The following is a 27,975-nucleotide window of genomic DNA, read 5'->3' as shown; positions in this document are numbered from 1 at the left end:
TATATACTCTCCCCTTTACAACAAGGGATCTAAAGTTTTAATGTATACTTGCTGTTTTTCCAGGTAGAATTGTTACTCAAAAAGGTAGAATTATTAAAAAAGGCATTGAATCGAGTATCTTTCTTATGGTTTCTAATTTTAAACCTTTTAGTAAATTATATAAACAAATCAGTATCAAGTTCTTTAAAATATCAGAATACGACTTAAAAACTTAGAAGAAACAAAACTATTTTCAAAGTCTAATTTTAATTCAGACTGAACAAACAAGCAGAAAAGTGAGAAAGCTAACTGTATTAGCAGACACAGATGTACCAAGTGTAAAACAGTGGGTTATTAACAGAACTATTTACATGCATATTTACAAGCAACCCTTTTATATACAAGTTTCAGTTAGTTGGAAAAAGATTTGACATTAAGTAAAAATACTACTTAAATAGGGCTGAGGTGGTACATAGAAGTATTAGAAAAGTGATCCTCAAGGTATATTGATTACAAACAGATGAAAACTTGAATGACAAATATCTAGTAAAATTCTCTAGTTTAAAAAAAAAAAAAAAAGGTCAGTGCAACTCATGCTACAAAGTAAAAGTAAGAAAGCCATATAAATAAAAGCAGAATAATGTTCTAGGCCTTTGGGCAATGAAGTTAGTGAGGTGAAACAAAAGAACAATTCTTGAATTAGAATAAATTCTCAGTGAAGGGTGAGTCTTGGTTGTTTAGTAGGGGAGTTCTAAAATTTTTGTATTATTTTTTCCATTAATGACATTTTTAAAGCCCTTGGTATCAAATAGCATCTACATATGTAAATCAGTTGATATATTCCAAGACTTTAAAGATTTCATGATTGTGATTAGTATGAGACAAATGTCAAACTGAAATAAAATCTATAATAGTCATACCTAAAAAAAGAATGCTACATTTTTGCAGTAATATGTATTTCTAGGCTAAGACTTTTCCCCCTCAAGAACTTAAGGTATAAGTATCTAACCAGCTAGCAAAATTTACTTTCAACATTTCATTTATTTCAAAATCAATTTTATTGCAGCCAAAACAGTGGAATTAACTGTACATAATAAACTATTTTATATATATACACATTTTAAGTTATAGGGAATAAAGTTTATTTTGGCAGATAGTGTTAAACAAAATTAAAGTTGCATACATTAGTAACATAACTCAACATCCTTAATTTGGTATAAGTGTGACATTTTCTTGCTTTCCTGTGTTCTGCTAAATCACCATACCTAAACTGTTTTATAAAACTGATATGCTGAAATTTAACTTTACTGTTTTCGCTTACGCTCTGATTCCAAACAAAACTTTTCATAAGCTTCTTCAATCTCTGGGTCCATCTCATCATCAATATCATCCAAATATCTGTAAAAGCCAAAGATGATTCAGAGGTTTAACGTTTCAATTTAGAAAGATGTAAAACCACAAAAAGAATTCGTGACATTTTCTTACCTTGAATTATAATAAAACAAGCCTATCTTCAGAATTGCATAAAAGTGACAGTCCCCAGAAAACCAAATGCTTATTTTGATAAGTAAACTTTTATACAATTTTGAGTTCCTTGTGTTGAAGACTTATATTTTTATACGTTTATTGATCTAAAGTTAAAATCAAGGCTTGACATATAAACTTGGGGTTCAAGACTGATATCAATTTACACCTTATGGATAAACAAGTACACTTTAACTAGAACATAACTTCAGATATTCCATTTACCTTTGGTGGTGCTTTATTATTTCATACCTACTTAACATCAGAAAATACTGTCCTTCCTATTGTTACATCTAACATCAAAAAAGTGTTATTCCTGTTATGGTTTCTGCTAGGTTCTTCCTAAAATGACTAGTTAGTCACAATCCCATTTACCTGGAATTAGACTTCCATAATAGAAAGTTACTTTTTAGATCATCTATTGCAGATTTTTCCCCCCTCAATTCTTAGGAAGTTTAAAATGATAGAAAGCAAAGTTTCCTTGCTGAAGTATGGGAGGGACATAAAGTGCTAACTAAAGACTTACTCATTCTCACTGAATTTCCATAGTCATCTTAAAAAGATAAATACTACCATCATTTTCATTTTAAATATTTGAGATTTTTAAAAAGACACCCTGGGAAGTTTAGTAAATGTACAATTCTGATTGTGTATTTGGCAGGGATAGATTTTGATTCAAGATCTTTCCCCTTTCTACATTTTTGCCCACCACATGATGCTGTCTACCCTGCCCTCCCATTCTAACCCTCAACAATCCCTCTATCTACAAGTGCAACCAAAGTATTTTGCCAATGCTATCACTGGTGATGAGTCGTCATCTTTCAGATTCTTCCCCATTTCCATTATAAGGCTGTGTGCTGAAACAACCATGAGCACATTAGGGCAAAAGAGTATAATGTTTACTGAACAAAACTTTAGAGAATAATCTGAAGTTCAATGCCAAAAGTGGCTTTTACTGTCCAGTGGTATACCAAGCAGGACTGAACTTTCCTAGTCCTGCCTGGGTACTTAAATTCTTGTAGTTTTCTATTAAACAAGTATAAAAACATAGCAACATTGTATTTCCAGATCTTAAACTGACTATAATTAACATCACTAAAATGGAGGCAGTTCACTTTAAAAAACAAAACAAAACAAAACAAAAAAAAAAAAACCAAGAACCCACGAGATGAGAAATAAGAAAAATTAAAGTCAGACATAATTTATCCCCTCTACCCACCACCTCTTACTTAGGAAGAAAAGAACCTAAATAGCTTGTTGAAATATACAATAACTATTAACTGAGCTGGGAAAGTGGCAGGTGAAGAAACAGATATGAGAATAGGACTATAACTTACATCTTGTCAGCCCAAACATTTCTATATAATAATCTGTTTTCTTCACTTTTCATCTATCCTTTAACAACTAAGATTTGAGTCTTTTACTATTGCCAAAAGGCTGTCAGATATTTTAAATTCTCATTTAACTCTCAAAACAACTTGAGGAAGGTACTATTTATTCCTATCTTATACAGAAACAGGCAAAGAATCTGCCCAGATCTTCTTACTAAAGTATTAAAGCTTCTTAAAATCTAGGTATAATAGAAACTGTTTAAAAAATTATAGTTAAGCATACCACCATTTAAGTTTTTCCTTCTTGACTATAATTTCCAGAATCAGTCTATGAAATTTCCAAATGATTTCTGAATATTTTTGATATATAAGCACTTCTATGTATTGTACTGTAACAGCATCAAATCAAGATGCTATTCTTTCACGATCTCCTTTTTTCTAGTCTAATGACCATCTAAAAATTTGCTAGAGAAACTTCACAAAGAAAATCAGTATTAAAGAAAACTTACGGATCACCACCCCCTGATAAATCTGTTCCATTTTCTTCATAATCTGGAAAAAAGTCTTCTCTTTCAAGTAATTCTTGATACTTCTCTTGGTAATCTATAAGACAACAGGAAAAAACTAAATGCTGAAAAAAGAAATCATGAAATGACCAGCTGCTTTTAAAAATCCTTTTTAACATTATGACTGACATTTAAATAGAATATGTAAAATAGCTTTCATAAAACTTATATTCCAATTGGTTTGCTGTTATGGTTTGGATATAGAATATCCCCACAAGCTCTTGTTAATGAAGAAAAACGCAGAGGTAAATTGATACGCTTACTAAAACTGTAACATAATCAGTTCATCAGAATTTGAATGGACTGATTGAGTGGTAACTATGGTAGGTGCCATGTGCCTGGAGGATGAGGATCACTTGGCACATGTTCCGGAAGGGTACATCTTCCTTGTGGCCCTTTCTTTGCTTCTTGACCCTGCCATGAGTTGAGCAGCTTTCCTCGACTGGGTCCTTCCCCCATGATGTGTTGCCTCACGATGGGCCTAGAGCAATGGAATTGGCCAACCATGAACTGAGACCTCTAAAACCATAAGCCTCAAATAAGACTTTTCCTTCTCTAAGTTCTTGTCGGGTATTTTGATCACAGTGATGAAAAAGCTAACTAAATACTTGTTTTGCACCATAGTAGGTTCATAAATCTTAAAATAATTATATACATTTGGAAATCAAATTTGGAAATATACCAGAGTACATTCCATAGTCAAGTCTCTACCCTGCTTTCCATCAGACAAAATTCTGGCTATATGGTTGTTTTGGAAGAACACTTTCTTCCATACTCCTATTCTTCCTTCAAGGAAAATTTCAAACATTCCTAGCTTCCAGCTCCCTCATTGCTCCTCTAGCAGTAAAGTAAGCTCTCTGGCTATCAGGTAATGGCAAATGGTTTAATACAAATAGGTTAACCTACCAAAGGTTCTGAGTATAGAATCTTTTTTTTCTTCCTTCCCTTACTAACCAGAAAAGGAAGCTACCTGATCTAGGTTTCAGCTCTGCCACCTTTCACTAAGTTGAGTCTTCTAAAGGGATAGAGGTGACAGCTCTCCTCTGGCCAGCTGTTGTAGGAAGGCAGTTAGTACCTTTATAGATTCATATTAATCTATTGAGTCCTTTTACCAGTGAATAATAAAATGGATTAGTGTATATTATGATTAATTACCTTAAATTAGTTTCTTATGAACAGAAGTCACCTCAAATTTTGAGAGGGCATAATAATTACATTAGACTGGGTAAAGTCCATGTTTCTCCAAGCCTGTCAGTCTCTATAAAACTAATTCAGTTTTAAAGGTTGATAGTATTTTGACTTCAAATGTGGCAACTTAAAGACATTTTTAATCATAAAACCTTTCTGTTACAGTGATTGAGGTTATTAGATAAGACATTCTTTTAAATATTATGGATACATTAAAAAAAAATCAAGCCACCAACTGTCTAATGAAAAAGAACTGAAAGACATAAGCTACAGCTGCTGCAGCAGGGAAGCTGACAGATGGTACTGATCTCAGTGCCCAAGAGGCTTGGAAAGATTTTCAAAAACAAGGTCTTAGGTCCATGTTAAAAGGAAGATGAATCCATACTCACAATCATCTAACCCTGTACAAACCTGAGACCTTCCAAGGGCTAATAGCTTAAACAAAAGATGGGAAGAGGAAAAATAACTCAGTGGCAAAGAAATAGCATGGAAGTTTGGATGTCAGCCTGGGTTTGGAATGGGGTCAGGGCGCTTGAGAAATTGCTTCCCCAGAGAGTTTGTAACAATGAGCCTATACTACCGAATTTCTACTACCCATATAAAGAACTCTGACAAAAAAGCTAACTTGTTCCAAGTCAGTAATATCTCTGTGGCTCCTGACAGAAGTGAATCTGAAACCACTTTGGATAAAGGTTCCTAAAATCCAAGCCACAAGAGGTTTTTCATAAAGAAAAACAAAACACAGTTAAAATACTGAAGCATTCATACAGAGCCATAATATATAATATTATATATATTATATATTAGTATAGATATTATATACCTATTGTCTTATATAAACTAAGTTTAGGGAAAAAAGTATGGAGAGGACAAAAATGGTAAACTGAGTAAACTATTAACAAAAATTATATCTGGGTAAAGAGTAGATGGATATTCTTTGTATAATTTTTTTTTTTTTTTTTTTTGCTACTTTTCTGTTAAGTTTGAAATCATTTCCAAAAGAAAGTTTTAAGACAATTAAGGATGAACTTTCAATAAAAATATCAGGACATAGGCTACAATCTGTGTGAAAATCAAATAGAGTAAGACTAAAAAGAAAACAAAAGTATGAAAACAAAACCGAATTTGAAACTCAGTCAAGATAATTTGGAAAAAATGTAAAACAAAATTCAGTTTGACAAAATCTGAATTTCCATCAATGAAGTAGTCAATGGAAATAGGACAAACAGATTAGACAAAGATGAAGAACAGAGAATCAATGTGAATCTAGGTAACTGAAGATTAAGTGAAGAAAGATTTGTATTACCAGACATGGCAGACTTAGAGCAAAATAAGAATTAAAGGTGTGGTATTGGTGTAGAAACAGCATGAACAAGGTACAAGGTGTACAACAGAGGGACTTATAACTAAGAAGGATGATGACTAAATACCTGTTGCTGAGATAAAACTACAGAAATATTTAATTCCTACTATATCCCATACATAAAAATTAGCCAGGCGGGTTAAAACGTATGAAAAGCAGGGCTGGGGAGATAGCTCAGTTGGTAGAGTAGTGCTTGCCTTGCAAGCACAAGGCCCTGGGTTCGATCCCTAGCACCACAAAAAAAAAAAAAAAAAAAAAAAAAAAAAAAAAAAAAAAAGATTTTTTTAAAGAAAAAGAATTTAAGAGTAAGTAACAATAGGAAGTACAAGCAGTACAAGCAAGACAAACAAAATAGAAAACCAAACACTGGAAGAAGGTAACAAACCCTCAGCCAAGATCATCTTTTTCTAGACTACATAAGGAATTACAAATCAATAAGAAAAAAAAGTAGAACACAAACACTGGCAAAAAAGTACAAATAGTAAATTTCCAAAAGCAGAAATTCAAAAGGTCAATAGGAAAATAAATTTAATATGACTAGACCGGGAAATAAAATGACAAGATAGAATTTCATACAATCTGACTGGCAAAAATTAAAGTCTGATAACAAATGTTGCCAAGGATAAGGGGCAGGACATTTCATGAGCTGCTGGTAGAACTAGTAAGTGGCATAATCACATTGGAAAGCATTAGCAAGTAACTTAATTCTACTTCCTCACCCTAACTAGGCACTCCTTTGTGATAGAGGCACGTAACAATCAATGCCTGCTATTCAGAGCAAACAAATAGAAAAATCCCAACTATAAGCTGCTTGTAGTTTGTACCAAATAAAAATTCTCTTGCTTACCCTACAGTTCCATCTATCACAGGCGAAATTATCTTTCTATAAATGACCCTTTTCTAGAAGGGGAAGTACCCAAAGATTTAGATTTTAATTAACTCTGAATCAGTATTAATGAAATCTGTAATTCTTAATATCTATAATATTAACCCATATAAGCTGCTGACTATGTAGTGAACTAGAACCATCTTTCCCTTCCACCCTAACCTCTTGAAAGTTTAAGAGTATGAAAACAAAACATTAAAAGGAAATATGAAATAAAAATGACTGCATTTAATTGAGGGATTCTTCTAATTCTTAATTATTAGAGTGACAAACACTATACAGTCAAATTTCCATTTGAAATGGCAAGTGGTCTTTATAAAGACTATACTATATAAGACAAATCTTTACCCCAATATTTGAAAGTGCTGTGAAGTCATCAAAAAGCTATAATTTTGTACTGGTGAGGAGGAGTGGTTTTCTGTAATTTACTGGTTTACAAAAAAAAAAAAAAAAAAAAAAAAAAGGGGGGGGGGGCGTGGAATATGATAGAGAACATACCTGGATCAGCTGCAGTGAAAGGAACACCATCAGATGTATAAAATGTTGGTTCATTCTAGGATGAATCAAAGTGATTATAATCATTTTTAGAATTTTTAAAAGTATATTAGTGCAGCATAGCTGTTGTTACTATCTTCCACTTAGTAATGCAAGAATAATCAAAAAACCTTTCACTTTTCAGCAGCTATTCCATTTTACCAGGAAAGTCTATGATTTTTAGATTTTTATTCCATTATCTCATGCCCTTGTAGTTCTAACCCTGCAGTCTAGTGTCTGTCATATTCCTGGTGAATATTCTGTTATGCATTGTGATTTAGTGTCAGTTCATTTTTAGGTGTGGTTTCTGCCCCCCACCCCCACCCTACACAGCTTTAAGAATTTCTAAGACCAAGGTTGTGGGTGTACTTCTCCATAGCTGCTTTATGTTTAGTCATATCAGAAGCTACAGGGCACCATTAGCCCTGTAGCTTCACTTTATTTTACTCTGCTATAACATGTAGAATCTGAGATGCAGGACTATGGCCGATTTTTCTAGAAAAACTCTTGGCATCTCTATGCTTGCTCAAGTCCAAGCCTTCACTGGAGGAACTCGTCTTGATTTACTTTGTCTGTTGATTCCTATGTGATTCTATGCCAGTGAAAAGTGTTATTAGGGACTGAATTATTAGAATAGCTTTACATAACTTCCAAAACTGAATTCAAGCAGTAAGCAAAACTTAAAATATAAACATTGACATACCATAAAGTAGTTAGGATCATTTTCAGGTGTTGCTTCTCTGTACGTTGAAGTTGCATGAACTCTACCCCAATTACTTGACCGGAGTTCTACAAGCTTCAAGAGCATCTGTTTTACATCTCTGCAGAGAAAAGTTGAAAATGAATTCATGTATCCCGTTAAGTGCTGTTGGGGTCTAAAATACAGACTTGTAAAACTTTATATCCTAAATTTAACATGTACACCCAATGCTTTAATTTTTTTAGATGTTTCCAAAAATGATAAATTCAGTTTTTTTTAAAAACAGAACCTTGAAATCTGTTCCACCTAACTATGACTATATGAGTCTTAAAGCCAACAATTACCCTTTAAACATTTAGTCTCTTACTATTCTTGTGGTAGTTCTTTATGCAAATAAAGTATTTTTCACAAGACTCATCTCACCACAGGAAAATCATAATTCTTTTTTTAAACATAAGTGGATGAAAGTAACTAGTGAGAAGCCACATGTAAAATATGCCTTTGAAGAAAATGTGTGTAGATCAGTCTAAGATTTCTATTATTCTGATGAAGTATAGCAGATTAAAAAGAAAAGGCAAGAAATTGAAATCTACTGGCTTCTTTTCCTACCTGCTGCAGTTTGCATCCAGGACAACATTTTCAATTCTCTGAATAATTTCTTCCATATCAGTCTTTCCTTTTTCCTTCCAGGCATCTTCCAAAACTGACCCTGTCAACTAAAGAAGCAGGAGTCAGCAAACTAAGGAATTCGATAGTGTAGACAGAATTTTTGTTTCATTTCAATGATTATATTCCCTATATTACCAAAGAGAGGTTATTACATTTTAATGAGCATGTCACTTTTTAAAATGTACAAATACAGAAGCTTTGATTTAAAAATTCCATCAAGAAAATAAATTGATATGAACAGGCAATTCACAGAAATAAAAAAATGGCTAATAAACATGAAGGAATGCTTAAATCATACTGATCAGGAATATGCAAAGTAAAATGAGGGTTTGTTTTTATTCATCTATGACAAAACCCAAAACTTATTTTATCTATCATTGTCAGATGTGGAGAAAGAGGTGTTACTCATTTACTATTGGAAGTACTTCCCAATTTAGTCATTTGAAAAGAAACTTAGGTGTTACTTGTAAATATGAAGTACACATGCACAGTGACCCACCAAGTTCATGTTAAGGGATTTAACCTACAGAAATATCTACACATATAAAGACATGATTAAAGATATCTAGCAGTGTTACAATGGCTAAACTGTAAATAACCCAATATTAATAAACAAAGTTTATGAATATAATGGAATACTAGGAAGTTACTTAACACAGAATAAATCTGTATGTCACAGAAAGACCTAAGATCTTTCATTAGGTGGGGAAAAAAAAAGTCAGAAGAATAAGATCTTTATTAGATCACACAATCAAACATGGGAAGAGAAGGAAAGGGACTTTACAGATGGGAATGGGGGTAAAGAACGTTTATTTTTCACTTCTAAATCATGATACTTATATATACAATAAATATGTTGTATGGTTCTTCCAACATATTGAAGAGTAAAGTAAAATATCAAAGTTCAGTTTTAAAAAATCTTGAATTCATTTGTGCACTATACATTCCTTTCTCTACATTATAAATGAGCAAACCAGTTAAATTTTTAAAAAGTACCTTCAGTAATTTTACTGCACAAATTAAGTTGTCATCCACAGGATTAGAGAAGAGGGCATTCAGCAATTCCCGCAGACCAACCTGAAGGATATCTGCTCTTGTAACCTGTCCATTTGTTCCCTTGATCTTTCAGGACAAAAAGAAAATTAAAAGCAACAATGCCCAAATATAATAGAGAGATAAATGGTCTAACAATTAGATGGTGGCAAAATAAGTCTCTTAAATACAATAATCAGAGGAACACACTCTATCTCCACAGAATTCCTTATAATTACTCTACATGTAAATAAGACCTCTATAATATAAAACTGAAAACTATAGGTAAATTTTAATCCTATTTATCATATACAACATGAACAAGAAAATTTGATGTTACTGATTCATAAGAGTATGCTTTAATTTAAGCTACCCCTTATCAATCACAAAACATCTTATTCTACTTCATTATGTTTCATCATACTGTTTTGCATTAGTGGTATACATAGCCATCTCATCTGCTACAAGAATTTTAGGTGCAGGAACCATGCCATAACTTTATACTGTCACCACATCATTACTTCCACACAGGAAATGCTCAAAAATGTTCTTAAAAATTACCCTTAACAGGCTGGGATTGGGGCTCAGTGGTAGAGAGTGCTTGCCTAGCATGTGTGAGCCACTGGATTTGATCCTCAGCACCACATATAAATAAATGAATAAAATAAAGGTCTACAATATTTACAAAAATATTTTAAAAATGACTCTTAGGGAACATTTTAAACAGGTGCTCTTATTTTGGCTCATAAAAATCAGACTGAAAAAAAGGTATGAAATTTTTTTAAAACTTAAATCTTCCTCTGGTTTTAAAAAAAGGATAATAAATTAGGGACTGGACAGAGACTTTTAGGTATCCTGATGGAGATGCACATTTGATAGATTCATCTGTCTACTAATGTTTACAATATTATGGTATTTGTATTAAACTCTTAAAATTTTTAAGAGGCTCTAAACTGGCCCGGTGCAATAGAGCAATCCTGTAATCCCAGCAGCTAGGAGGCTGAGTCAGGATCACAAGTTCAAAGCCAGTCTCAGCAAAAGCAAAGCACTAAGCAACTCAGTGAGACCCTGTCTTTAAAATACAAAATAGGGCTGGGGATGTGGCTCAGTGGTCAAGTGCCCCTGGGTTCAATCCCTGAAAACCCACCCCACAAAAAAAGCTCTTACACCCATTTTTTAGGATTCAATTAAAAAATAAATTACACAGTAAGAATTCAGCATTTATCTACTAACAAGCATATCACCTCAATTTAGAAACATGTTCAATTATAGGCTTTGTACAAATGCAATTTCTCTTTTGGTATTGGAGATTGAACCCAGAACACTTTGCCAATGAGGCACATCCCCAGTCCTTTATTTTTGAGGTAGGGTCTTGCTAAATTGCTTAGGGCCTTACCAAGTTTGCTGAGGCTAGCCTCAAACTTGCTATCCTCCTGCCTCAGCCTCCCAAGTTGCTGGGATTATAGGCATGTGCCACCACACCTGGCTACAAATGCATTTTTATGTGGAAGATGAATATAAAAACAGGAAAACAAACTATTCTTGGGGCTGAGGAATGAGGAGATATTGATCAAAGGGCACAAAATGTCAGTTAAACAGGAAGACTAAGTTCAAGAGATCTGTTGTACATCATAACTATAATTAACAATACATCATATACTTAAAAACTGCTAAGTAGATTTGAAGTGTTCTTACTGTAAGAAAGATACCTGATATAATTCACATGTTAAATTGCTTGATTTAGTCAGTATCCAATATATGTACACCAAAACAAGTTATATACCATAAATATTTGATGTTTACTTAAAAATAAGAAAAATTTAAAAATTAACTACTCTGGGTGAATCAGGGTGAAAAGCATAAACTCTATTCTTCACTCAGTTTTGTGTTCAGGGCTGGGGATGTGGCTCAGTAGTAGTGTCTGCCCAGTATGCACAGGCCCTGGGTTCAATCCCAAGCACCACATACACACACAAAAAAGGATCAAAGCTTTGTGTTCTGCTGAGTAAGTTGCTCTGAGCTGTGGTCTAAAGTCAACATACTAAATGTATTAATATTTACAATGCAAGGACTCACAGGTATGACTCTCTCAAAAGTCCAAGCACACATGTAAACAACTATAGCTTCCTAAAAACACATAAGGACTTAAAAGCTCAGTAATTATTTTCCAACATCCTGCCCACAAGAAACAAAAGTTACAGCATAGACATTATGATATTACCACTGAGTAGGTACTGAAATGTTTTCTTTCCCATTTCCCCCTTTTATTTCACTTTTGATGTTGTAGAAGTACAATATAAACAAAAAATTCTTGACATAAATTTACATTTTCAGGTCTTGTTAGCACTTAACAAAAGAAAAAATATCTTCTCACCTCCAAGTTAAGATAAAGTTCTCCCAGAAAGAGTACAAATGCATGAAATCGTTTTCGAGTCACTTCATCTCCTTTTGCAGCTTGATCTTTAACTTCATATTCAGTCCGACATCTAATAGAGACATATCTTTAATAATCTCACATTGTTTTGTCTTTTTAAGTGGTCACACAAAATGACCCTTGTTGGTTTGGTTGTTCACAACAACAGATTCAAACACAATGACCCAATGCCCCCAATTTTTTCTAAGCATTCTCTTCTAAAGACATCTAGCTACGTTATCTTTTCAGACTAAGCCTCCTAGTTTTAAGAAATTACAAATAAAACTATCTGATCAAATGTGTATTATGTTGTTTGTTTTGTGAGGGAATGGGGAGAGCACTGGGAATTGAACCCAGGGGTACTTTACCATGAGGCTACATTCCCAGTCCTTTTTATTTACTTTTGAGAGAGAGTCTAAGTTTTTGAGGTTGGCCTCAAATTTGCCATCACCCTGCCTCAGCCTCTGAGTTGCTAGGATTATAGGTGTATGCCACTACACCTGGCAGTTTGTAATGTTTTTAAGCAATATAGGTTCCATGAGGTTCAATGCATACTGGTGCCAAAGTGGGGGGGAGGGAGCCTCATTTTATGTTTTATGGGGCGTACTGTTAAGAAAGCACTGCTTTTATCCAAACTGTTTTCTACTTTTTTGAATATAAGAACTTTGAAGTGGATCTTTAAAAATACGGATGGCTTCTAAGCTAAAAATGAATTAATTCATTATTCTTTTATTTCTCATTATATACATAGAAGTATTCTAGGAAGAAAAATCTTAGCTGAAACCACCAAAACAAAACAAAAACAAAAAACAAAAAATTTGGCCCATTTGCCTCACACAGGTAACAAAAAGTAATGCTCCTGGAGCTTTTCATCAGTTCCTACGAGGCATCTAATTGGTCATGGTAAGCCCGTCACTGCCTCCCAAAGTGAATGATAACACTAAGCCACTGATACTAAAATGGATTTTTGTAAGTTTACCACTGTTAAAGAGGTAAGTCATTTGTTTTATAAAATTGATTTTAACAGCTGTTCTTTTTAAAGAAAAGGGAGAATGAATGGCTTCCATATAGCCAATTTATGTTTGTACCCCAACTTTTTTTTTTTTTTTTTTTTAAACAAAGTTAAAGATATCATGTCTTGCTCAGGCATATACCATTGGTCAGTACAGTATAGCTTATTTGCCTATGTGACCAATTTCAATGCTCACAACCTATTATTAATTGAGCAATATCTTCTGAGCCAAATATTTAAAAATATTAGCTTCTTATACACACTAAATTCCTCATCAGAAAAGTTGGGAAGCTTATAGATAATGCTCTGGTTAATAATGAAAAACATTAATCAGTGCTAACACAGCTATCCAAGCACCATACTGGCTACTTTTTTTGTGTTAAACTTTGTAGGTAAGAGTTTTGAAGAAAACTACCTTTTTCTTTTGTAAAATGCCAAAACCATGAGATTATACATTAGGACATGCTGATGTATGTGCAAAAGCAAATTAAATCCCTGTCCTGGTCAATTATTAGGTGAAAGTCCCTAAGCTGTTTAAAGCTAAGTATTTGATTACAAAAACAATGTGCTTTTATTTCAGAAAGGTAAAAATGGGAAAAGATCAAAGTTTTCCCCAATACCACAGTAACCAAGTAGTAAATGGTGGTGAAGTTACCTTCACTCTGCCAAAGTATGTACAAAAGAATCATGCCCTGCTCTCCACTTGTATCATTAGCATTTCTACACAATGTCATCTTTGACAATATTATAGTACTATAGAAGTAGTACTATAGAAGTACACAGAGCCAAAGAAAATCAGAAGGATGGTTCTCAACCACAGCTATACAGAACCACTTAGTTTAAAAAAAAAAAAAAAAAAAAAAAAACCCAAAACACCAGTTTTCACCTCAGTCTAATTATACCTGTACTTCCAGAGGAAAGGTGAGGATCTCAGGCATTAAGTGTCTGGGTAACTGGAAGGTACAGCCAGGAGTGAAGAGCTCTGGGGAATATGATAAGGGAAGCTTTCTAGCATCCTATGTCCTAGAAGTACCTACTTACTATCTGTCCAGAAGCTATAATTTGCATTTCTTTAGAAATATGGTTTTTTTTTTATAACTTTGTCATTTACATTTTTCCTAACTGTACCCATACAGAACCATTCCAAATTTTCTATTAAAATACTGATCTTTTTCTTATTCCTAAGGTCTTTCTTTTAATATCAGAAAAATGAGCTTACTGTCATGTGTTTTAAGTTTTCCTATTTTTACTTCATATAAATTAATGCTTTACCCCCAAATGTAATAATTTATATGTAACTAAATTTGTTACTCTCCTGTTTTAGGACCTGTGGTTGTCTTGCTTGAAAGAGCTTTACCAATCCAAGATTTTTAATTGTCATTGTTTCCCCTTATAATTTACTATTATACTTTTTGTTGTTTTGCAGTTGTTTTTTTTTTTTTTTGTACCAGGGAGGGCCTTGACCACTGAGCTACATGCCCAGTCCTATTTTGTATTTCTTTTAGAGAGATGGGGTCTCACTGAGTTGCTCAGTGCCTCGCTTTTGCTGAGACTGGCTTTGAACTTAAGCTTAATTCTCTCTCAGATCTACTTTTAGAATTTTTTGTTGTTGGTACTGGGGATTGAATCCAGGGCACTTTACCACTGCCTGCGTCTTTTATTTTCTGAGAAAGGTCTTGCTAAGCTGCTGAGACTAGCCTTGAAGCTGTGATCCTCCTGTCCTGGTCCCCCAAATGACAGGAATTACAGACATGACCAACCCAGCTACTTTTAGAACTTTTATTCAGTCCCACTGCAGTTTAACCACACAGTTAGAAGGCTGTGTTTTGTTTTGTTTTTTTTGGTGCCCTGTGCTAAGCTCATGTTTTACTGCTGAGCTACATACTCAGTACCATTAAAGTATCTTTAAAGAAAGTATGGACAGAAGTATAATAAACTTGAAGACAACCTGTTACTAAGGACTATTCAAATGTTAATTTTACCTATATTAGTTTATGAATTCAATACCATCCCCCAAATATCTAATAAATAAATTCCCACAGGGTTGTATAATCCGAATACTGATTCTAAAATTCACTAGTGGAAACAGATGAGATACCACAAAAAAAAGGAAAAATAACTATACCAGATATTTAAAATATGAAGAGGCTTTTTATAACTATGTGGTAACTAGAAGGAAGTGATAAATGGAATATAAGTCCTGATTTAAAACTCAAATTTAAGAATGTAGTGTGATGAAGGTGGCAATTCAAATAAACCATGAAAGAAATGAAATGTTCACTTTATTCTAATTTAAATAAAATCAGATCCTTTCTCAAAACTATGAAAGTACTCAAACATGTAAGTGATCATTTTTAAGATCTTGGAAAAAACAATTCCTTTCTGAATACAAAACCAACAGCAAAGATCATTAGAGGGGGAAAAAACTGATATACTGGATCATAAGTTTTCAATATCATGCAAATAAGAATGGTCCACCCTATTTCCCCCCTGCAATTTTATATAATGTATGATCTTGAGAAATGAGGATACATTTATTTTTTTATTTTTTGGGGTGCTGGGGATCGAACCCAGGGCCTTGTGCTTGCAAGGCAAGCACTCTACCAACTGAGCTATCTCCCTAGCCCAGGATACATTTAATTCTAGTACATTTAAATGTAGTTTTCCTTTAATTTCATATTCACACTGACCTTTGAAGTAGCAACTGGCGAAAGTTGCCACTCTGTGGGCTTATTGTCAGATGATGGGACAGGTAATTACACAGGCGAGCTCCCATATAAGAGAAATTTGGGATAGATGTAGCCTGAAAAAAATAAGTAAATAAAAAGATTTTGTGTGACACAGATACACTGCTATTAATGCAAACACTTAGCAATACTTTAAAGAAGAAAAAATATTTTGGCTCACAAAAATAACCATATTGTACAGAAAAACATGGAAGTTTTCTGTTAGGCATAAGGTAATTAAATTTATTCTCCCTCTCAACCTTACACCAACAACAGGTAGAAGAACAAATGTTTAGGCAAGTTCTCCCATAACCTATATTTACCTAGGTTACCAGAAAGCAATGAAGACAATATCTCTTGGTGCTAATACATTTCTGCAGAAAACATAGACATGTATGCAAAAGAACGATAACCATGAATGAGAATAGCTGCAAAATTATTGACGAGTGGTGCTTCTCAGGGACAGAATAGGAGACTTTGTTGTATAGCAGTATAGGACAAAAGTTCAAAGCATTCTTCTTTGTGACCCTGGACATAACTAAACCTTCTTGAATTGCAATTTCATTCCTAAAGAGAAGTAATTAGTAGTAACTGGTGTGAGATATTAACAGTTAAAGAACATGCCAAAAATGAATGGGGCTTATAAAGAGGAAATCAAAACACCTAAGCTACAAAAAAGTGAAAAACCACCAAATATCAAAGATTGTGTGATGTAGCCAAAGCAGTACTCATTTAATTGCAGCTTAGAAAAATATAATAGAATACATAGTTTACCCCTTAATGGCAGGTTTTAAAAAAAAAAAAAAAAAAAAAAAATACACACACACCACACACATTAAGAGTTTGAGATCTGGTCAAGGTCAAAAGGTAATCAACCAGATCTCACAAATGGCCTGATGCTGCTCCTGCTGGATCGACTTACTAGGGGTGGAAACCTGCGACAAGACACTTACCCTCTCTCCTTAGATATGCATACAGTGGGGATAAGAGTAGTAACATAACCACTGAGGATTAAATGGGTTAATTACATGTGAAGTGCTTAGCACTGCCTGGCATACAATAATTATAAAGCACTTTATATTTTTATTTCTATTTCTTTGCTCGCATGTGATCCTGTACATATCATAAAGGAGAAAAATGATTTTTCCTGATATGTGCTTAACAAAAGACTTAAAATTTAAACTTATACTTTTCCCATTTGTGTTTCCTTTAGTGTCTTCTTAGAAGTTATCACATATATGATTTAAAGACAAGTTGTTCTAGGCTATCATTGAACAGTTTCCTACTTCCTTACCTGCATTCCATTTACTCCTATAGACAACTGCTTTCAATTCTTTCAACTGAAAGGGTTTTAACTGCTATATTTCCATGCTCTGTGATCTTTTAATTTGGAAGTTATTTCTTACTAATTTCCCGTCATGGAAGATGAGCTCAAACCACCTCATTCTATTACCCACTCCCTTCACTTTGCTAAGCAGCATTATCATGATTTTAGTTGTATTTACATTTGCAGCTTAACCATGCATCACATTAGGATTTCCATTTTTGCATAATTTTTTCCCTAGATTCACTTTTTTTCTGGGTTTTTATTTTTTACATTTCTCATTGATTTATCTATAAACTCACTAGGTTGTAAATTCATTCTCAATATCCCTGAACACAGTAGTTATGCTCATCTTGCTAGGGAAATCTTTCCTGTAGTCTTCCAACCTACTCAGTGAAGCCTGGCTGCTCTAAGCCTGATGTGCATGTGGCTATTGTTCAGTTCTCCTTCACCATCATCTGGATAATTCATTTAGCCTACCCACAGAATTGCCGATTCGTGACTCTCATGTCTTCACCTTTGGCTTAATTTTTCTTTTGGTGGAGTATCTCCTTTGTTAATGTCTAGAGAAGTGCTAGAATGAAACTTCAAAATGGCTACTAGGTAGAAAAAGATCCAGGATGTCTAATTTTTTAAGACACTCAAACTTTTTAGCCTCATTCCAACCTTCTCCTAAGAGCCTTTTAGAGATTCTGCACAGTAAGCCAGAGTGGTTCTCAACTGGTTTGGAAATCAACACCAGATCTACCAAGTCAATTACCTACCACTCACCCATCCACTGGGCTTTTATCTACTTTCTTCTTCTCTATCCTTTTAGGGTCTCTGTTAAAAATTCCACAGTTATTTTAGTGGTGTTTGAGGAGGAATCAAAGTTGAAAGCCTATGTTTAATATACCATCTTTGATAATAGGTCATCTTTTGTTAGTTGTGATGAGTAGATTTCCATAAGTTACCTCATTAGAATGTAAAAACTGTTGAAAAACATCTGCATCAGGTCAATATACCACTGACCACAAAATGTTAAAACTTCAAATACTAAGTACTATTTAAAGATTTGGTTTTGAGACAATCACACAAATAGTTGAAGCCTGTCAGGTGATAGACTCCTCTATTCAGGCCTGAGGAACCATTTTTGTGCAGTCTACAGAACAGATGAAACTCAACAGGGAAATAAGCAAAAAGTATTTTTTTTATTATCTCATTTTCTTCTTTTTTTAAAATTTTTATTGTAAACAAATGGGATACATCTTGTTTCTTCATTTTGTTTTCTTATCTCATAATTCTTTTAAATCCATTTAGAAGCAGAAAGAATGAATCAGATTTCCTAAATTTGAGACACTTCTTAAAAGTTAACAGTTGGCTACTGAGTAATCTTAGGGTCCAGTAACAGTCTAACTTGGAAAAGTAGCCAAAAAGAATTATGTAGGATATATAATCATCAGCTTGCTATTATGACCACACTTCCAAACATTCCAAAATTTAGTTGCTCTTTTGGCAATAACTTAAAAGAACACTAAAATTTGTATTTCTTTTCAAGCCCTACTATTTAGAGTCAGTCTCACACTGATCTTAGACACTGTTGTCTTAAAAACAGAAACATGTTAAAACTCAAGAGAAGACCATTTTTAGTCTGGCTTTTTGTAAGAGACTTATGAGGCGAGACATTTCCTGGCTTCTCCAATAATGCAATGTAATTTGACGCTTAGGAAAAAATAGGTCTTTTTGCACTGAGTTTTAGATCCTACAAAACAGAATGGGAGAGGGGAAGGTGACACTTACGTTGTCTTCCTCCTAAGTGCCCAAATCTCTTTCTACATACTACTTATATGTATAGACCCTTTGCTACAGCTATGAATGTTGCCTGTACAGAGCTGTGGCTACCCAGCCACAGCTGGGTAGGAATCCAGTCTTGGATCTATAACAATAGGAATTTTATACTAGACAGACCAAAAATTCCCAAGAACCATTAAGAATTTGCAAGTGTGGAGGCAGGTAAACTCAAACCTAGTTTTCCTCAAGCGTAGCCATTATCCTTGGGCCTGAAGGAAGGTCGCCCTATGCCATCAGCCAACCTACCTGTTGGTAGATGAGTTCCACAAGTTCTTGTAAAGCATCATCTGTTGTAACCCAGCCATTCAGGGTCTCTGCAAACTGTTCGATTTCAGTTTCAAAACTGCCAGGCTGCTCTGTAAGATGATTCAAAAAATCCTGAACATATTCTGATAGAGTGGGATAATCCTCACAACCATCCTCGTAGGATTCCTACAGACCAAAAATCAAAAAACACAAAAACCAACACTTTAATCCATGTAACTAAAACAAGTATGCAGTGACTTTTAGTTGGGTTATCGCTAGCATGCATTTTTTTTTTAAATTTCATAAGTATCCCTCCTCTGATAATTCTTAAGAATACAACAAATTTTAGTTCCACTGGGCTATCCTTCTTCGCTTAACTTAAGTATTTTAACAATAGAAGGGCTCTATTTAGCTGGACAGGGAACTGTCTTCCTATTTTGGTAGATTTACAAGATAGCTATAAAGTTTAAACCAACATACTTCTTCGCTTAAGTATTTTAACAATAGAAGGGCTCTATTTAGCTGGACAGGGAACTGTCTTCCTATTTTGGTAGATTTACAAGATAGCTATAAAGTTTAAACCAATTTCACTACGATAACAATATAAAAGTGAAGTCTATGTACCAAAGAAATAAAATTTAGGACTTGCTTGAAAATGAGAGGAAAAGAGTGAATCAGGGATACAAAAACAAGAATGACCACATGTAATTTACTATTGAAGCCACGGAGATTCATTATATTATTTTTATATGTAAATAATTTTTTTACAGATTGCATTTTGATTCATTGTACACAAATGGAGTATAATTTTTCGCTTCTATGGTTGTACATGATGTAGATTCACACCATTCGTGTAATCATACATGTACATAGGGTAAAGCTATCTGTCTCGTTCCACTCTCTATCCATATTCTTGTAGATGTTTGACAGTATCTATATTGAAAAGAAAAAACCTAGTAAGGTTTATCACCTGTTAATTCCCAAAGACAGGGAAATGCACATAGCTAGAGTAGTGTGACGTTTCATCATGTTGTAAATGGAAGGAAACTTTTTTGGCTTATACAGCTAGGTTTCTAACCAATTTTGATAGTAGCAATAATTTCCAGCTAAAATTTCCACCACTGGGAATACCACTTTGGTAGCTGCCAACCTCATAATTAATGGCAGTGGGGCTGATCAGGCGAGTTTTGTAAAAGGTATCAGGCTAGAATCTTCCTACTCTCAATGTCCGGAATATCATCCAAAGCATTTTAAAGTTTACTCAACAGATACGGTCAAATAACAATGTTCCTTGATGAAACTCTTGTCCAAAGACTCAAATTAGAAACTATCTGAAAAGAGACCCAAAATATAGTACTTTTATCAAGAGGTTAAGTGTAAAGTTAGTGCATATGTTTAAAAAAAAAAAAAAAAAAAAAAAAAAAAAAAAATCACACATGGTCAAAAATGCCCTGAGAAAAGCTCTATGTTGGAGAGAGAGACAAACAGCATTTCAACATTTCAATGGTTTTAAAAAAGGATTTTAAGTGGGGGATTTGCATGCAGTAACTGATTTAACACTAGAAAATTGAGATAAGCATTACTATTCCTCCTGCACAGAATAAACAAGTGTCAGTTAAGTCCCTTTTGTTATTCATTCAAAACTGTGTGAGCTGAGCACCTACTAGGTGCCAAGGACTATTTTAGTGTCTGGGAATATGGCCATGACTTAATGTCTCCCATGAATAAAGCATACAAATCCCTCCTCTCATATTCTATGATGGAAGACACATTCAGAAGCTAAAAAATATGGCTGGGCATTTAAACCGAGGGGGAAAAAAAATCCTGTCACACCGATATCAGGAAAGATATCCTATGAAGTGGTCACAGGAAGCATATGGGCACCGAAGAGGTAGTATTTGGCCTGATACCTTTGAGAAATAGAATAGCTAAAATGCGGAAACCGAGGACAGGACAGACTATACAGCCTTTGTGCACCACACCACTAAGGAGACTGGTTCTAAAGACCATGGGTTTGAGTAAAGTATAGCCATATACCAATAAGTAATTTGTGCACGGTCACACTGCTAGTTAGAAGAACTGAGCACAGAATAAAGCCTGTACCTTTATCTTCTATACCACACTCAAAAACAATAATAAGTCTTAAAACCCAACTTTGACATTATGTGGAAGGATGTTTATTGCTAAGAAATCCATCTAACAATCTATGAACAGAAGTTGGTTAACTACTTGTATATCCATATAATGGACTATTATACAGCCATTTAAGAAAACATATTTAAATGTATCCACACAAGAATATTTTCAAGATAGTATGTGAAAAAGAAAGTACCCAACCATACTTCAATTTTTTTTTTTTTTTTTTTTTTTTTAATTTGTATAGGCAGAAATTTCTGGAGTGGGGGGGAAACAATACTTACCTCTGGAGTGGAGAAATGTTCCCATTATAAATACTGACACTTTACATTTTAAAGTTGTGAAAGCAGTTAAGCACTTATTAACTAACATTCTTTATGGTAATGATGTACATGTGTGAACTTTATAATTAAAACTTAAGTTTTCCATATACAATTGGTAGTTTTACGGACTTGTAGTATCTTATTATTCATAAAAGAGGAAAGCAAGTCCACAAGTCCCAGCTAAAGCTACTAATTTTGTTACTATCAAATGACATTCATTGAGGTTAAAATGCAGTTTAGAAAGTGATTTCCAGGGGTGGGGGGAAGGGAAAAAATAACAGAATGAATCAAACAACATTGCTCTATGTAAATTTATGATTATACAAATGGTATGCCTTTACGCCATGTACAAACAGAGAAACAACATGTATCCCATTTGTTTACAATAAAAAAAAAAAAAAAAAAGAAAGTGATTTCCAGTCTTCTTTTAAAAAGTCAACAAAACTCTTAAGAAAATTTGAAGTCCAGTAAGTAAAAGTGGAGTTGCTCTGAAGACATCAGAACAGAGGACTGAATCCAAAGCCTGCCACTGTAAGCAAAAAAAGGAGACACATTATTCTGAATAGACAGGCATTCCAGCATGTTCAAAGCCTGCATTAGTTCTCTAGCACCAGATTTTTCCAAGCACACACTTCTTCAGTCTTCAATGTGGAGCTAAATGGTTTTTAAGCTCAGGAATATTTTTGAGCTCTGTTTTTCTTTGAATTCTATGGAACAATCCAGGAGAGATATCAACTGGAAAATGCACCTTTCATGGTATGTACTTGGTATGCACTGTCAAGAAAAGAGACCCTAATCCAAGGCACTGAGATGGTGAAATAGTCAAGACTACTTAGGTTAGCTGGATTGAACTAGGGCAAGAGTGTGAAAGAGAGGCGAGTCAATATACCATCAAATTTTTGGCTGCAGCTAGTTAGAAAGATCTGCAAAAGATGAAGTGTTTTATACTTGAATTTGAACATGAGATCCTCATGAAGTCAAACAAATGTAAACAAGTCTAGAGTTCTGAGGAATAATTAGATTTCAGGGTTATTAGTACTTAAAAAGGTGATGGTCAGACTCTCAGGACAGGTAGGAGTAATAAGAATAAAATAGGAAAAAATAACAGGACTTCCGAGACTGCTATTTGAGGGAGAAGTTGGGAGGAAGAGCCACAGAAGTCAAAAGAGAAGGTAAGTGAGGAATGGTGATGCTCATAACATTGACTACTACTAAATAAAACAGTTTGAAATCTGCAAAAGAATAATAGTTGCAATATCTTGGGAGTGAAAAGTAATACATACACATACACACAAATCAGAAAATAGTATCAAATACTCAGTTCTTATAACATTATAAAAGGAACTTTTGAAAGACTAATAATAAAAGTAACTGACACCTAGCACAGGTCCTGGCACACTAGGACTTTTAAACTGAATAGATCATGTATATTGTGTTCATGGGTCCTATTGTATTCAAGATCTAAGATGTGGATTAAAATGACAATTGACAAAAAAAAAAAGAGCATCATTAACTGTTGCGAAAAATAGTATCAATATACATAGGTGGATCAGATTGTAGATGTTTGCACAGTCAGTGAGAAGTACAGTAGTACTAAGACATTTAGAAAATGTCTACTAAAAGGTAAAGGAAAAAGCAGTGACTCTTTAAAAAAAAAAGAAAAGAAAAAAAAAAAAGGGAAATAAATGCTTTATGAAAGACTATGAATTCCTATAGGGAATTTTTGGTACTGTTAAGTAAACCATGATTAAATATTCAAGGCATACTGGTTTGGTCTGAAAAGAAGCAACAACCAGGAATAGATGGATACAGCAACTCAATGTAATAGAAACTAGGAAATTCTAGCAGGAGGATTAGAAGGAGGACTGAAGAAAACAGTTTGGGACAAAAGTTTAAAAAGCACAGCAAAAATACCATAAAGTCTGTTAGAAAAAGAATGTATTCTTAACAGAGACTTAGCTCAGGAATATTAGACAACACATTTTCATGAATACAACAAAAGCCAACTCAAGAAATTTCTGAAAACTGAAGGAGATCACTAGAAAAGAGTCTCTGAAGACTGGAATTTTGTTTTTCTGCTGTATAGCCAGTGTTTGACTCATAACAAGTATTCAACTACTTGAATGAGTGAATGAATGTAGCTCAGTACATTTGAATTATAGAGAGTATAAGGAAAAGCTTCCCTCACAATAAGTTCTTATCCCAAGAGTCAGGAAAAACAAGGATTCTGCTATGATTAAAATGAATTGAGAAATACTCTTAGCCTTGACCAAAGGTGATCATTAAGGTAAATCTGTAAGGCTAGAGAATATACCAGAGCAAGGGAGCAAGCCCAAATGCCTACAGAATCTGGGTGGGAAATGAATGAAGCAAGCCAGAAAGAAAATTATGCCTCTAATCTGGTACAGCCAATTTTTGCTCTATCAGAATGCTAGTCCTCTTCAGCCAGATCTTATAATTTCAAAAGATATCAGAAAACTCAAATTTGCAACATCTAATTTAACTGTGAACAACTAATTAAAACAACCTTCAAAAAAATATTTCTTAAGTCACACACCAAGGGCCATAGAAGATACACCTGTAAGCTAACAGACTCCGAGTTCACAACTTACTCTGGTAAACTGAGCACAGAAGGAGCTTATCTACTAAGACAACAGTGAAGAATGCCTACAAGATGACAGTGACTCAAGATAAGTGGACTAACATGACATAATACACTGTTCCATAGCCTAGGAATCATTTGTGAAAAAAATCCTCCCCTCCCATATCATAAAATAGTCCAAGTCAATAAGGAGGAAAACAAACAGGGAACTGTTTAGAGTGGCTACTAGAAGGCAAATATCCTTAAGGGTTTATTCACAACTCCCCCATCCTTCTTTTACTCTCTGAGCTAAATACAAATTTCTGGCAAGAACGTAAGCTGTTCTCATTTCTACTTTACTTGACAGATGGTCCTTTTCACCCCAAATCAACCACTCTTCCCATCAGGTCTATAATTTTCCCTCTCTAAAATTTCAAAGCTTTTTCTATATAAGACAAAGTTTCTATGAAGTCCAGCTCTTCCCATCAAATATGAGTCAAAAGAAAAAAGGTTACAAAAAAGATGTGCCATCATTAGTTGTAACAAAAACACACTAAACCCACAACCAGATATTACATACCCATCAGAATGGCTTACCAGAAAATGCCAAGTGCTGACCAGAATTGGAGCAACTAGAAATCATGCTGTTCATTGTACAGTGAAATGATCTCTTTGGAAAACCATTTTAGTCTCTACTAAAGTTGGTGATCCCAAGTCCCAGCAGTTCTACTCCTTGGTATATACCAAGGAGAAATAAAGGCATATATCCACCAGGATATGGACAGTAATAGCAATCCTATTCATAATAGCTCCAAAGTGGAAGCTACTCAATGTTCATAATAGACAAATGGAACCTTCATATGGGCATGCAACAGAATTCTATGAGGATCACTTCAAATTATGTTAAAATGTGAAATTGTGTTATAATTCTGGTGTAGAGAGCAAGAATATATCCTGTACACCTTCATTTATATAAACTTTGAAAACAGACAAAACTATTTTAAGTCAAAATAATAAACCTTTTTGGATGTTGCTAAAATGTTGACAATGAACTAGTTAATAAAGGTTGTTAATAAAGCCTTGAGATGATCCTTATGTCCCTTATATTTCAATAAAACTAAGAAAGGTCTTATGCTGAAGTATTAGCAATCATTTATTTCTATAACTCCCTCTCCCACTTTTCTACAATCCATCCTATGCACTTACTCATCTGGGCTTACCTAGCACACCAAACTCCTTTCTATATATCCCAACTGTGCTTTGTACTGCTAAGAAAAATATGACTAATTTTAAGAATTGTTATATTGTTGACAATATGAAATGGAGTTTAAAAGTTCTCCATACCTATGTAAACACTATATCCACACCCCTTATAACATCTCTACCTATATAAGTAACTAACACCAGAAAAACTATTTTAACATATTGACTAACAGCCATCAGAAATAAAAACCCAGGTAAATATTTCTCAACATTCAAAAAACTACCTCATAATTAGTGTACAGTAAAACCAGTTTAATTTACCCTAAAGCTACCAATGAATATTCACTTATCTTGCTAAAAATCAAACTAAAAATCAGCCTTGCTTGGCCAGTACCTACAGGTTGTCCACAAAGTTTGGAAATAAGTTTTAGTTTTCAAATTGAAGATGTTCTTAATATGATGTTCATTAGTTTATGGATACTCCATAGATGCTAAGACAGCAATCAGACAAGAATTCCTACTCTCAAGCTTACACTAATGCCTTGAATGTAACTACAAAACATATTCCTGAATCAGCTGTTCCCTCATGAACGACTCATGAGTTCAATTAATTTAAAATAAAATGTTTTTATGTGGAGTTTAGAAAGCACCAGCATGCTCTTTTTAATGACTAATCACATTATTCCAGTAGTATTAACACAGTTGTAAGAAAAGGGTGTACTCACTGTATAATTAGAAGAATAACCTGATGGGTAAAATTCAGGGGCGTTCGCAGACAGTTTAGACATTAACACCGGAGCCACAACCACCTGGGGTTTAGCCATTGCTGACTCGGAGTTCTGTGGTGGGATTTTATCCTGTGGACTAGGTGGAGCTCTCAGGGGCCTCGTTTGTTCTGAAAAAGAAAAAAAAGGGGGGGGGTGGAAAGCGGTGTTAGAAGCGTTCGTTCCTTTGTATAACAACTTGGTACCAAAAACACCATCAGAGAAAGCACCAGGTTTTAAGAGTTTAACACAAAATTGAGGATTATCACCAAGATACGTACAGAAAGCCGGCAAAAAGGAACAATAGACTTGCTTTAGCTCATTTATAAACATACCTGCCTCCCAAATGAAAGCTTGAGAGTTTTGCTTTTTTTTTAACCCTCCCTCTTTTTCAAGGAGTTGGTTAAAAATGAGGATGGTTGCTTACCCCAGCCCCGTTTTGGGGCTGGGGACCGGGAGGAGATTTTTACTTCCTCCCGGGACGCCAGAACTCGGAGACCGCGCACCCGGCCCCTCCCCCAGCCAGGGCGCACAAAGGATTCCAGCAGCCACCTTCCAAACCCAGTTCCGGGCCCGTTCCTACCCCGTAACCAGCGGGCCCCTTCGGAAATGCTTTCGGGGAACCGGAGGACGTGGCGCGCCGGGCCTCGGCACGCACGGGGAGCCGTGGGAAAGCGCTGGCCCAGGAAGTCAGGGGTCCCTAGAGCTGCTCCGTACCTGGGAGCGCCCCGGGCCGGGGAGGCCGCTGGGAGCCTGCGGGGGCCTCGCTCTGGGCCCCTGGCGGCGGGGCCGTCCTGGGCTGGCGCAGCGGCGGCGGCTGCAGGAAGCCCGGGGCTTTGGGCTGCGGCGGCGGCTGATGCCGCGTCCGCTCCGCAGGCCCCGCTCCGTTCGGGAACCCGCCGCCCTCAGGCCCGCCCCCTCCGCGGCCCAGGCCCCGGCTCCGGCCCCGACCAGCACCTGGAGCCCGATCGAAACCGTCCGACATGCTCCTCCTCCTCCTCCTCCTCCTCCGGGGGCAGCTGCGCTCCGGATAGGACGCGGAGGGAGGCGCCGCGGGCCGGCTCTCGCCGCTGCGCCTCACTCAGGCCTCATGGAAGAGCTGGGCGGCGGGCCCGGTTCCTCCGCGCTTCGGGCGGAGCGGACCGCAGGCTGATCCCCGGCGGAACCCGCCGCTCCACACCACCCGCCCCCCTCAGCTGCCCTCGGCTCTACGATTCTTCCCCAAAACCCAGCACCCCGCCCCCGGCGCGGCGGAGGCCAAGACGGGTCACAGCGGCCCCCCGCGGCCCGGAGGCCCCGGGCGCACCCGCCCGTCGCGGCTCCTCCTGTCGGCGGATGGCGGGCATCCGCGGCCCAGCAGGCCGCCGGGCGGGCGGCGTATCGACCACGGGCTGCCGTGCCCGCGACCCGGCTCGGGCTCGGGCTCGGGCTCGGGCGTCGGCTCCCGGGGCCCGGCTGGGGGAAAGTGGGGAACGCTTACCCAGGCGGGCCGGCAGCTCGATGATTCTCAGGAGAGAAGTGCGAGACTGACGGTTGATCCAGGAAAATAAAAATACGGGGGGAGGGGGCGTGCGCCCGGCGGCAGGGTTCGCGGATGCGCACCTCGGTGGGCGCGCAGGTGTGCTCGATGGCCCGAGCCAGCCGA

General features: G+C 35.9%; 1 protein-coding gene across 3 annotated transcripts; it reads right to left on the bottom strand.

Annotated features, from left to right (window-relative positions):
* Window positions 1-1,039: 1,039 nt before the first annotated feature.
* PAIP1 (poly(A) binding protein interacting protein 1) lies at window positions 1,040-27,975 on the bottom strand. 3 transcript variants are annotated; one of them, XM_079145081.1, is made up of 11 exons: window positions 27,048-27,525; window positions 26,292-26,461; window positions 19,324-19,509; window positions 15,888-16,000; window positions 12,147-12,258; window positions 9,737-9,862; window positions 8,681-8,787; window positions 8,075-8,192; window positions 7,336-7,390; window positions 3,344-3,437; window positions 1,040-1,377 (listed from the first exon to the last, which is right to left on the bottom strand). In XM_079145081.1, exons 1-11 carry the CDS (start codon window positions 27,313-27,315, stop codon window positions 1,284-1,286), a joined length of 1,443 nt encoding a protein of 480 aa, XP_079001207.1. In that variant the 5' UTR covers window positions 27,316-27,525; the 3' UTR covers window positions 1,040-1,283. The 3 variants fall into 3 exon arrangements, with proteins under 3 accessions (XP_079001207.1, XP_079001208.1, XP_079001209.1); XM_079145082.1 differs by lacking the exon at window positions 27,048-27,525 and adding an exon at window positions 27,811-27,975 and having other exon boundaries at window positions 1,047-1,377; XM_079145083.1 differs by having other exon boundaries at window positions 1,047-1,377; window positions 27,288-27,521.

The sequence above is a fragment of the Sciurus vulgaris genome, assembly GCF_902686455.1.
Source record: "Sciurus vulgaris genome assembly, chromosome: 6".
NCBI lineage: Eukaryota > Metazoa > Chordata > Mammalia > Rodentia > Sciuridae > Sciurus > Sciurus vulgaris.
Note: the sequence above shows the minus strand (reverse complement) of the source record. Positions and strands in the feature narration are given on the sequence as shown.

What these genes read in the sequence shown, in the direction of transcription:
- PAIP1 (XM_079145081.1), bottom strand. Translation starts at nt 27,315, where the DNA reads ATGTCGGACGGTTTCGATCGGGCTCCAGGTGCTGGTCGGGGCCGGAGC. An exon ending in ATGATCCTAACTACTTTATG is followed by an intron (nt 7,391 to 8,074) that starts GTATGTCAATGT and finishes GATTCATCCTAG; the next exon opens with AATGAACCAACATTTTATAC. An exon ending in TTTCACTGCAGCTGATCCAG is followed by an intron (nt 3,438 to 7,335) that starts GTATGTTCTCTA and finishes GTTGTCTTATAG; the next exon opens with ATTACCAAGAGAAGTATCAA.